The 12,637-nt window shown below is 48.4% G+C and overlaps 1 protein-coding gene across 1 annotated transcript; it reads left to right on the plus strand.

Annotated features, from left to right (window-relative positions):
- The first annotated feature begins 1,709 nt into the window (after positions 1-1,709).
- On the plus strand, positions 1,710-6,135 carry SKIDA1 (SKI/DACH domain containing 1). Its single transcript, XM_039478870.2, has one exon. The coding sequence runs from the start codon at positions 1,777-1,779 to the stop codon at positions 4,504-4,506; it is 2,730 nt and encodes a 909-aa protein (XP_039334804.1). The 5' UTR covers positions 1,710-1,776; the 3' UTR covers positions 4,507-6,135.
- Positions 6,136-12,637: the final 6,502 nt, after the last annotated feature.

A 12,637-nucleotide genomic window follows, 5' to 3' on the forward strand; every position in this document is an offset into this window, starting at 1 on the left:
GCCTGGATTGCATTTATGTGGTAGTTGCAAACACCGAACAGTTAAGAAGATTTTGCCGAATTTTGCAAAGCAGCCAAGGAGCCGCCTTGGGATCGTGGTAATGCGACTGGAAGGACCCTTGTTCTCATTTGACAATATTCTGGATCTCCTTGAAAACGACACCAAAATATGTCTTAATATGACTAAGAAGAGGTTAAATCACATTGATATTCATCCAAAGTGATTTTGTTAAAGCAGATGCTTGGCTTTGATGGAAAAACTGGGAGTTGTGGAAGATTCACCTAAACTACTAACCCAAAGCATCACAAACCACTGAAACAGTCTGCATCGTACATCAGCACTTTCTTTTCATCGTTATTACGTAAAACCTCTGGAAGCACCTTGGGCATTTGACATTTTCTTTTCTTTGCTGCAGAAGGAAGCAATCTGCTCCCTGGAATTCTGACCTGTGGTGAACAGAACCCTGGTAAAGGCTTTGCTGGAGACTCTTGCACGATCCTGTCTCCAATCCAGCACTGTTAATTGTGGAAAAGTGTACACATTTCTGGCTTATCTATGCTTTGTTATGGGTCTGACGTGAAACTACCTCCTCCCCACCCCACCCCCCAGCAGAGAACCGAAATCCAGTTGAATTGTTACAGTGTTTCGGAGCTGGAACCTTGAACTGCTTCCTTGGTCAAATAACTTTGTTTCTGGTTGTAAAAAGGCATTTCAGGGGGGAAAAAAAGGAAAATCGAGAGAAATTCCAAACGTAAGTCCGTACTGGGGTGGTTCACGGGGCGGGTTTAACTTTGGAGCTCCCAGCCGGTCTCCTTCCCCACTCCTGTAAGGGAAATACCATGCTATTCTGCACATTTTCGCTTAAGCTCCATTTTCCAAAAGGAAAAGGGGGTGGGGTATATCTCTTTCGGCTTGATAATGTTTTTAAAATGCTTTTCTTTGAAATGATAATAGCTGTATCGGTAAAATGCAAATAAAGGAAAAAATAGGCAGTATTTCTTTAAAGGAGAATATACGGTGCCCTTTTTTTTTTTTTCTTTCTTTTTTTTTTTTTCTTTTCCTTCCTTAGCCATACACACACTGCTTCTGATGAAGTCTGTGAGTCAGGCTGTTTCTGAGCTCCGATAGTTTAATGGAAAGATTTATATACCGACTGTATTATTTACTTTGGGAGGGGAGGTGGCAGTATAAGGGTATGCTAATTAGTGGGAGATTTTGGGGGGAAGGGGTGGAATATCAATTTTTATTGCATCACCTGTCAGGAGTGTCCAATCAGCGCTGGCTTTAGGGGAATTAATTGATGAAGGTGTCTCCGGACGAGCTCACTTCACTCTGTCATTTTATTTGTAGCTAAAGCAGCGGCGGGAATAGCAGCTGCATTTCTTTTCTCTTTCTCCCTTCACATTCCATTATCATAGTGTTCCAGTGGAGAAGGAAGGAACAGAGGGGCCCAGGTACTGGTCTGCATCGGGACTTAGACCAACACAGTGGCAGATCAGAAACCGGATGTTTTTTTCCCTCTTTTTTAAAAAAACGAAAACAACAACAACAAAAAAGCAAGAATCAAGTCAGTGTAATTTCATGGGGTTTTTCCTCCCCAATAATTTCGCCTAGAGTTTGGCACTTCCTTCACCGGGAATAACAGTCTTTGTTATTTTATTAGCAGGATGCCTTGAGACACACGCAGCATCTGGCGGAGGATTAACATACATACATGTGTATGTACGCGTCACGTATATATTTACTGCAAATGGTGGGGATCATTTAGTGCCCGAGATGGGAGACCTGAAGTCAGGTTTTGAAGAGGTGGATGGCGTGAGGCTCGGCTACCTCATCATTAAAGGGAAGCAAATGTTTGCCCTCTCCCAAGTCTTCACGGATCTGCTGAAAAACATCCCGAGGACGACCGTGCACAAGCGCATGGATCATCTGAAAGTGAAGAAGCACCACTGCGATCTGGAAGAGTTGCGGAAACTCAAGGCAATCAACAGCATCGCCTTCCACGCCGCCAAATGCACGCTCATCTCCCGGGAAGACGTGGAAGCGCTCTACACCTCCTGCAAAACCGAGCGCGTCCTCAAGACCAAGCGCAGGCGGGTCGGTCGGGCCCTGGCCACAAAGGCGCCGCCGCCAGAGCGCGCCGCCGCCGCGGCCAGCCCCCGCCCGGGTTTTTGGAAGGACAAGCACCAACTTTGGCGGGGCCTGAGCGGAGCCGCGCGGCCCCTGCCAATCAGCGCTCAGTCCCCGCGCCCGGGCGCCGCCGCCGCGCGCCCCGCCGCCCATCTACCTCAGATTTTTAGCAAATACCCCAGCTCGCACTACCCGGAGATCGTGCGCTCGCCGTGCAAACCCCCTCTAAACTATGAAACTGCCCCGCTCCAGGGAAACTACGTCGCCTTCCCCTCGGACCCGGCTTATTTTCGGAGCCTGCTGTGCAGCAAGCACCCGGCCGCCGCCGCCGCCGCCGCTGCCGCCGCCGCCGCCGCCGCCGCCGCCGCCGCCGCCGCCTACTACCAGGCATCGGCGGCCGGGCCCCAGCCCAAAGCGGCGGCGGGCGCTGGAGGCCCGGGGAACCCGAGCTACCGCTGCAAGCGCAAGCGCGGCGGCGCCAAGGAATGCCTGCTCGCGCCCCACGCCGGCGCGCGGCGCCTGCTGCTGCTGCCCAGGTCCTACAAAGCCAAGGCGGCCGCGGCGGCGGCGGCGGCAGCGGCGGCGGCGGCGGCCGCCGGGGCCACTTGCCTGGAGAGGTTTCATCTGGTCAACGGCTTCTGCCCCCCTCCGCACCACCACCACCACCACCACCATCATCACCACCACCACCACCACCGGGCCCAGCCGCCGCAGCAGAGTCACCACCCCCCTCACCACCATCGGCCACAGCCCCATCTGGGCAGCTTTCCCGAGAGTTGCAGCAGCGACTCCGAGTCCAGCTCCTACTCGGACCACGCGGCCAACGACTCGGATTTTGGCTCCAGTTTGTCCAGCTCGAGTAACTCTGTATCCTCGGAAGAAGAGGAGGAGGAGGGAGAAGAGGAGGAGGAGGAAGAGGAGGAGGAGGAGGAGGAGGGGGGCAGCGGGGCCTCGGATTCCAGTGAAGTCAGCTCGGAGGAGGAGGACTCGTCCACGGAGTCGGACTCCAGCTCCGGCTCCAGCCAAGTGTCAGTGCAGAGCATCCGATTCAGGCGCACCAGCTTCTGCAAGCCTCCCAGCGTGCAGGCGCAGGCCAACTTCTTGTACCATCTGGCCTCCGCCGCCGCTGCAACCAAACCCGCTGCTTTCGAGGATGCCGGCAGACTTCCCGACCTCAAGACTAGTGTCAAAGCGGAGTCGCCGGAGGAGTGGAATCTGCAGAGCTGGGCCCCCAAAGCCTCTCCGCTGTACTGCCCGGCCAGCTTGGGGAGTTGTTTCGCAGAGATAAGGAACGATAGGGTATCTGAGATTACATTCCCACACTCTGAAATTTCCAGTACTGTAAAGAGAACTGACCTGACAATTAACTGCCTGGCAGAGGGGGCCTCTTCACCTAGCCCAAAGACAAACAATGCATTTCCACAACAAAGAATACTCCGAGAGGCTAGGAAATGTCTACCAGCAACTCCTACTACACACTGTGCAGATAACAACACAATAGCTGCTAGGTTCTTAAATGATGATTCTTCAGGAGCAGAAGCAAATTCAGAAAAAGATTCCAAAATCTCTCATTGTCCTGAATTTGCTACGGATTTGCCCTCTTCGCACACTGATCCTGAAGTGAACGCTGCAGCAGCAGCAACTAAAGCCGAGAATCTCTGCACTGACATAGGCGACAAGACATTGCCGTTTCTGCACAATATTAAAATCAAAGTAGAAGACAGTAGTGCTAATGAAGAATATGAACCTCACCTTTTTACAAATAAGCTAAAGTGCGAGTGCAATGATACAAAGGGTGAGTTTTACAGTGTGACTGAGAGTAAAGAGGAGGACGCCTTGTTAACCACAGCCAAGGAAGGTTTTGCATGCCCTGAAAAAGAAACTCCTTCCTTAAATCCACTGGCTCAGAGTCAGGGCCTTTCATGCACTTTAGGTTCTCCAAAACCTGAGGATGGGGAATATAAATTTGGTGCCAGGGTGAGAAAAAATTACCGGACACTAGTACTGGGAAAGCGACCTGTCCTTCAGACACCTCCAGTCAAACCAAATTTGAAATCAGCTAGAAGCCCTCGTCCTACAGGTAAAACTGAGACACATGAAGGAACACTGGATGATTTTACAGTTATAAACAGACGCAAAAAGGTAGCCAGCAATGTAGCATCAGCAGTGAAAAGGCCATTTAATTTCATGGCAAATTTTCCTTGTCCACCATCACTCATTATTGGGAGAGATGGGGATTTGTGGCCGGCGTATTCCTTAAACACCACTAAGGATTCTCAAACTCCTCACAAGGCCCATCCTATATGGAAATGGCAGCTGGGCGGTTCTGCAATACCTCTTCCACCTAGTCACAAATTCAGGAAATTTAATTCATAAAAATGTTTTGGAAGATATTTTCTTGAACCATATTACCTTCCTTTTGTTGTAAACTGCACAGGATGGTTTGTACAAGTCCATTAATGTGTTACACCCCCTTTGGAGTCCTGGTTTATCGCATTTTGAAGACAGAAATCGGATTACTTTTTTTCCATTGCGGGTTTTTTTTTTTTTTTTTTTTTTCCTGGAGTAGGGTGGGGGCGGGGTGGGAGAAGGGTTGGTTTACATTCCACAGACTACTTCAGGCTAAAGACTCAAGTAAAACTCAGTTATTACGGTAGAGCTGGAACACTTTACTGTTTCAATGCTAATAATGCACCCGGTACCTCAATTCAACTGCTACAAATAAATGTCAAAAGGTTGAATAATAAATATTACAATGAGCCATTAAGTTTATGCACTAGATTTCAGAGCTGAAAGTGTAACTGTTAATTCAGTGAGAGTTTGTTAGGTTACATGGTTACACAGTGAGGTGAGGTGAGGTAGCAAGAAGTTTCTGTGAGCCCAAAATGTTATTTTCTGGAGCTCTTGTTTGTGGGACATCTTACTTTTGACTCCCCTCATTCCCTCTCCAAGAGTAGTTGCACTTAACTTTTTTTTTTTAGTGGAAAGATTGGGATGTGAGTCCCGATTAAATGCTGGTAAAAGCTGCCTCATACATACTGAGTAAAATAAATATGGAATTATATTTTTTTTGTAAAGGGTGTGATTTTACTTTTTTAAAGCCACTCCTTGCAATTGAAAAAGTCCTTTTTGTGTTCTCACCCAAAGGTTTTAAATAAGGTGACTTAACTGTTGTCCTGCTTATCTTGTGGTCTGAACATGACTCTTCAAACTCCCAAAACAATTGAAATATTTCTTTTTCTTTTTCGAGACGGAGTTTCACTCTTGTTGCCCAGGCTGGAGTGCAATGGCGATATCTCAGCTCACTGTAACCTCCATCTCCAGGGTTCAAACAATTTCTCCTGCCTCAGCCTCCCGAGTAGCTGGGATTACAGGCGTGCGCCACCATGACCAGCTAATTTTTTTATTTTTAGTAGAGACAGGGTTTTGCCATGTCGACTAGGCTGGTCCCAAACTCCTGACCTCAGGTGATCCCCGCCCCCACCCCTGTCCCTGCCTCAGCCTCCCAAAGTTCTGGGATTGCAGGTGTGAGCCACCAGGCCCGGCCTGAAATATTTCTCTTAATAGCAGGGTATTTTATGGTCAAACTCTTGATAGTGACAAAGCAGTAAATACAACCAAGAAAAAGAAAATGAGGGGTCAGATTTGCAATACCCTAAATGAAAAATAACAGTTTTTTCAGGGCTTTTTGGTACCAGAACTCAGGCACTTGGATTTTATTACCTTATACTTTTTCTGCATCTCTCTAAAACTTTTGTTTTCGGACCATCCTGTGTATAGAGCAGGAGAGTTTCTACTGCAAGTGACAATCAGAGGTGACTATCTATATTTGCACTTAAAATCAAAGTAGTTCAACATGCAAATACTAGGGTCTAGCCCTTGGTAAGGGCCATGCTGGTGTACTGTGTTGTGATGATGGAAGCAGTAAATCAAAATTATGGAAATTTGCACTGTTGAAAAGCATGCTTTAGCTTTATTTTCAATTAAAAACACTGTTTAAAATTCCTGGTTCCATACATTTCTACTTATTCCAGATTGAAGAACGGTTAACAGGATTGAATGGTTTTGTTGACATTTTCACTTGTAATGTTCTTGCCTGAAAGAAATGCATTTACTGGGTGTAGTGTTTTGTTGTAATACTATGTGATGAGGCCAGTCAGGTTCTGTGCAAAACACTGGTGGATTTCTTTCTAAGTAACAACAAAACTTTATAAACTTGCTACAAATGAAGTAGGAAAAACTTCAGGCTGAAGAAAGTGAAGCAGAGATCAGTGATTATTTTAATGAAAGTTGAATCTAATAATTTCTGGTCGACCTCCTTTAGCCTGACAAATTATGTATCTCAGATCCTTGCCATCTTGAATCTAAGAAGTTGCATCTATAGATCATAAATCACAAAGCAAAACAAAACACCAATGAAATGTTTACTGTGTGAATTTAAGTCACTATTTCTCATGGAAATTCAGTCTGTTGTTTTTGTTTTTCCTTAACCTTTTGGTTTTATTCCCTTTGAAATTTTCCTTTTGTCTAGAAATGTTTCAGATATATCTGGATGGTCTCAGCCCCTAATTGCTGAATGTGCTCTGTGGTTTTCCTCTTATTGTAAAGGACTGAGGCTGAGAATACCTGCATCCAGATACATTTGGATGGAGTAAACAGATGCTTTCCACTGCCTTCCTTCCTTTCCTTCTTGAATGTTGCCATGCCAGATGTAGGTTCACTGGATTCTTTTTTATTGGAATGGTAGATATGGTCAAAGTAAAAATCTGGGGATGGTATCCATGAATTCTTGTTTGTATATAATTCCAAAGACCAGTCCATGTTACAGTTAATGCCCCAGAAAGCTGAACAATTGGCTTCATAGTCTGAGTTATTCCCTCTTTGGAGGCAATATAGAATTTAGCTGCAATAAGTTGTCCTGAAAAATCAATCTGTAAAAAGTGTGACACACACATTGGAATTCTGTAATTTTTACTCTTTAATTACTTCTAAATTAAGGAAGTTCAAAGTACGGTGACTACCATATGAAGACTGACTCATTGTTCCTAAATTATAAAGTGAGAATATATATTTGAAGTCTACAGATCTTGGGTGTGGAGGGACTGTAAGATGGAATAAGCACAATTTAAAACAAATTTACCCTATGGAATTTCTGACATAAAATATTGGCCTCCAGCTTTGACACTTAGTCTCTACCCCTCAGAGAATCAATAGTTTCAGTTTATAGGAGCTGGAGAATGAACAGCATGGAGGCAGGAGCATTCCAGAGTGATACCATCAAAAAGAGAGAAATTAAATAGTCAACACAAATTTCATCCCACAGTACTACTACAAGCCAGCCAACCACAGCAAAACCTGAGTTAGGGCTTCTGTATGGAAAGTGTACCAAATAGTACACGGTAACTTGCCAATACAAGACATTCTTTCAATTCCTGCTAGCTCCTTAGTTGTTCCCCATTCTGCTGTGGGAATTATTCTCAGTATTATTTATATTATTTTGGTTGTTTCATGATTAATGACAATATATAGACTTTCCTAAGCTGCTATAAATGTCCCATTTGTTCAGAAAGTTAAGCCTTATTGAGAGAAAAACAAAAGTTACCTCCATTGATAGATTACATTTTTACATTTAGATGTGTTCAGGGCATAGAATTTAAAAAAAAAAAAAAAAAAAAAAAGCAAGCACTATAATATGGCTCTAGGGTGACTGATTCCTGTGTCTAAAGCCCAACGTTTAGAGACATGAGGAAAAAAGCAGGAAAAGGCTCTTTTTCTAACTTTTTGGTTAACAAACTTATTTTTGGTCTCCTGTAAAAGTAATTTCCTGATAAGACTGTGAAATGAAAATTTAAGTATTTTTTTAAGAGGTGTGTGTACTCTGTCTTCCACAGTCAGGTTGTCTGCCTTTATAGAAAACGCAGCTTGCCCTTTTTCAACTATTTACTTTTTAAAGTGGCTGTTCATTTCTGCTGGCTTACTTGATTACAGTGGAGTAATCTCAATAATGGTTGTTTATTTGAAAATCAACAAGGAGCCACCACTAAACAACAATAACACAAACTACATGGGCTGGTGTTGAATTTTTATCTTTTATGTGTCTGGGTGACTTTCAATGGTCTAGAAATTCCTCAAAGTTCTAATCAACAAGAATTGGGAGTTTCTGCTGAAATGAAAACGACAGTTTTGTTTGCATGCAGGAAGAGGTGTAGAAGCTAATTCCTCAAAAGCATTTTTTTTTTTTCTTTCAAAGACAACAAAAACAAAAATCCTTCATGGTAAAGTTTTTTTTTTTTTTTTTCTTTTTTAAATAAAGCATTAGCATCTACAAAATAAAGAAAATGTGGTGAGTTTTGCTTCACCTTGAAAATAACTTCCTGCTGGAAAGGATGTAAAAAGAAGGAGTTCCCAGAGCTAACTAGGAAAGGGGGGGGGGGAAATGCTTCCCATCAACTAACCTCAGGAAATTGGCAAGGAGGACCAGGGCATCCACCTTAGCGAGTCCACCCGGTCACCCCAGTCATTCCCAGGATTTTCCCCTTTCCTGTAAGGAAGAACTATTTTTGATGCTAGCTTTGGTTTTGGTTTGCTCCCTAGGCCAAAGGGCATTTTGCAAACTAGCCTGGGGGATGGGGACGTATCTAGGAGGTGGGGGAGGGCTGCATTTTACCTGTTTGGCAGGCCCTCTTTTGCAAAGAAAAAAAAAAAAGTAGGTGGGGAGGGCTTAGGGGGGCCCAGCTATCATTCTTCGCACATGCCCTGGGCCCCCGCTCCTCTCTCGCTCCTTTTCAAACTGTGGCGGCCTCACAAGCTCCTACTTTAAAAGGCCTGAGATGTTTTGCATGAAGCCCTCACAATAGGGGTTGAGGGAATTGACAGTTTCAAAAACAAGGCGTTCAGTCCTTTCCAGCTGCCGGGCCCGCTCTCTCGCACCAACTCCCCGTTCCTCTCTGCTGGTGGCGTCCTCCGGGGCGCGCGGCCGCCTCCACCCCGCCAGCCCGCGCTCCGGCCGGCCCACCCCGCCCCCAGACCGTGTTTGTAAACAGCGGTCAGTGGCCGGGGGCTGCTGGCGCGGGCTTGGGGCCTGATGGGCTGGGAGGGAAGGCAGGGGCCGGCCGTTGGCGCGATGGGCCGCGGACGAAGGGCGTGCCTGGGGTCCGCGGGGGTTTTGGGGTCCGTTTCCCCCTCGCTTGACCCCGGCCGCCAAGCTCTAGGGCGCACCGCGCTGAACCCAGGGCAGCTCATGGCTCTCTGGACAGGGACGCCACCATCAGAAAGATTTTTAAGTGCCGCCATTTTGCATGGTGGCAAACAAATTTCTTTGTGACTTTTGTTTTCCCGCCCAGATCTTGCTGTCCTCTGAATGGGTGACGGTGTCGATCCCCGGGACGGGCGGGAGGACCAGCGCTCCGGCACCTCCCGCGCAGCCTCTCGGCCCGGCGGCCTTGGGGCCAGGCCCGGCGGGAGCAGGAGGCGCAGGGCGCGCGGGGGCCGGCCCTCGGGGCCTGGAACGCCTCCCCTCACTTGGCGCTCCTTTTGTGTGTCCCGAAGTCATCGCCCACCCTGGCACACGCACACGCAGCCTCGCCGTTTCTCACCTTCCCAGGCAAATGGGGCCCAGCTCTTCGCGTTGGGCGGAGGGCTGGCCAAGGCCTCCAAAAGGCGCATGTGGATCGCCAGTGGCAAAGGGATGGGGTTTTCCCCTGGGCCAGCAAGGCCGCGAACGCCTTCTGGGAAGTGGCCCAAGACCAGAGAGGCCCTGCGGGGTGGGGAGGGCGCGGGGGGCGCAGGGCCGGGCGCAACTCCCACAGTGGGAGAAACGGGGTGAGGCCTGGCAGGCTGGCTTTGGCGTGTGGTCCCCGTCCTTGGGAACCTCTCCGTGCATCTGCAAGGGGAATGATGGCCTGGAAACGGGAAACTTGAGACAGTGACCTGGAAAACCACCTCGGCTGGGGAGGTTGGAGTGCAGCAATGCAAACAAAGCTGCTACCCGGAAAAGAGGGGAAACAGAGGTGCACCGCAGCTAGGTCACAGGAAAGTGCAACAAGCTTGTTTTCCCGGGTGTTTAAAATGCAGCCCTAGTTGTAAAGTGTGTGAAATTACGCACTGGTCTCTTAAAGAGTGCCTAATTTATAGTAAATAGCAAGGTCTTTGTAAATGGCTTTATTATGTTGTTTCTTGTTAATTGTTGAGAAAATCCCCATTGTTGAGTGTGAAAGGCTTTATGAGCTAACCTGGTCCTCGGCGCAATCACAGGGCAGTAAATGGCCGCTCAGCCTCCAAGACTCCGCACGGGAGCCGTCGTCGGCCCAGAGTGCCGCGGGGAGCTCTGGAGAAGGTGCCTCGGTCTGGGAAGAAAGTCGCCAGGCTTTCCAGGTTTTGATTAATGGGAAAGCGTGTTTGGAACTCGCAGGTCCCCAAAAGCAGCTGGCTAAGTGCGGCAGGGGGAACCCGGCGGGCCGGGGGGACCCCAGCCGAGAGGGCCGCGGGGAGGCAGAGGGGGGCGCGGGCTCCCCTCTCGGGTCACAGGCCGCGGGGAGTCGCGCCTAGGCCTACGGGCCTGGGGCGCCGGCTGGAGCCGCGCTGCGGTGGGATTGGATCTTGGGCTCTGTCTCCAATTCTCCGGACACTTGGAACAGGGGCTTGGGCCGGTTCGGCCAGGCCTGCGGAACCCCCGAAAATGCCTGCCGGGCCTGGAAACCGCAGGGTCTGCGTGGCAGAGCAGGCTCCGGGGACAGCTCCAGGCCCCAGCCCGGGCCTCTTGTCTTTTGTTTAAAGGGATCTCCATCTCTCTCCTCTTTCCCTCACCCCCTGTTTCTTCCCCCACCCACACACACACACCCTCTCTTCTCCCTCTCTCTCCGTCTTACACACACACACTCCATTAGAAACTAAAATGGACTCGGAAGACAGGAGAAATAAGAGGAAGGGGTTTTGTTTGTTGAACAAGGAAAAAGTGTCTTCTTTAAGATAAAATATTCCTATCTCTTTTTCCCATCTTCTCCAGTTCCCTTTCCAGCCAGCTGGGACTCGCGAAGGGTATGGGCAAAACCAGGCAGGCGCTGGCTTCCTTGGATTAACTTTGAGGAGAGGACCCGTTGGGGTCCTGCAGGTCGGGAGAGGACGGGCGGAGAGCGCCTCCCCGGCCCTCGGCTCCGCGGCCTTTCCCGGGACTTAGGAGCCGGTGGGTAGGGGGGAAAAGCAGCAGCCGCCTCTCCGCAGCCTCTCAGCTCTGGCAGTGCAGTTAGAAGGAAGACAATTCCTTACTGAGCCTACAAGAGTCGAAGGAAACCTGGGTTAGGTGGGCTGCATGTGAGGGTTTAGACATTAGCTAATGCAAATCACAAGGAAATGTTAATTCCAGTCGGAAAAGCCTATATTCAGCTATCTTCCTTCTCTTCTAAGATGGCCCTCTGCTTGCGCGCTAGCTCTCACCAAATTAGCTATTACGTGAAATCCCCTTGGGTTTAAGGCACTTGTTTCACGGATTCGCGTACAACCCATATTAACTATGCACTTTCTGCTATTCCTCTTGTGACTGTCCCTGCCTCTTCCTTCTTTGCGGAGAGTATGATGCATTTTATTTTAGCCCAATCGATGCGTGCAAATACTGGGATAACACAACTAACACTTCTGCAATGGAGGCTGTTTTCAAAATTGAGTTTAGGGATCAATACTAAGTCGAAATGCTCCAAATTGCACGAATTCACCAAATTCAAGCCCTGGGCTTCCAAGCCCCTATCTTGACGGATTAACGCACTCTCAGATAGCTGTGCTTCCACCTTTCCTGCCTCTCAAAACAGGATGTTTTCGTCCAGTGTATTTGGCTTTCTCTAAAGAGCACTCGGGCTTGCTTGGAAAAACACGACCCCAAAACGTGTGGTGTGAAACCCTTGTCAATGGCTTCCGTACAGGTCTCCTCTCACATTTGCCTTGCGGACTGCCATCTCCCTTTATTTTCCTGGGACAGAAGAGCAGCACCTAGCCGTGCCATCTGGGGTGCTCCGTAAACGTTTCCTCAGCTTCAGCTGCATGCTTTACTGGTCAGAGAGCAGCCCTACCCTGTGCCACTACTTGGCTCCCACGATGTCTTCTTCGCCCAGAGCTGAGCTGCTTGGATTGCAGCACAGCGAGCTCTCTATTCTTTTCCGGCTGCGGCCATGGCTGCCGAGCGACTGGTGCCTAACTGGGGGGAAGGGCAGTGGTTGTTCCCTTGTTGCAAGAAATGTTTAAGGCCAGAGGTGTGCGTGTGTGTGTGTGTGTGTGTGTGTGTGTGTGTGTGTGTGTGTGGCGGGGAGGGATTCCAAAAGAGAATCAGGAGAGCTTGCTGCTCACAGATGTGTGTGTGTGTATGGTCTAAAAAGAATATATGGGAAATAACCCAAGTACCTAGGATGCTAGGGTGTCCCTAATTCCTTAATTCCTGCTGTGTGGATCTTCCTTCAGGGTAGATAACTGGAACCAGACAGAAAAAGGTAGAGAGATAGGAGCAGGCAGTGTAGACGCCTTC

The sequence above is a fragment of the Saimiri boliviensis genome, chromosome 8, assembly GCF_048565385.1.
Source record: "Saimiri boliviensis isolate mSaiBol1 chromosome 8, mSaiBol1.pri, whole genome shotgun sequence".
NCBI classification, from domain to species: Eukaryota; Metazoa; Chordata; class Mammalia; order Primates; family Cebidae; genus Saimiri; species Saimiri boliviensis.

Coding starts and splice junctions, on each gene's coding strand:
- SKIDA1 (XM_039478870.2), top strand. CDS start 1,777: ATGGGAGACCTGAAGTCAGGTTTTGAAGAGGTGGATGGCGTGAGGCTC.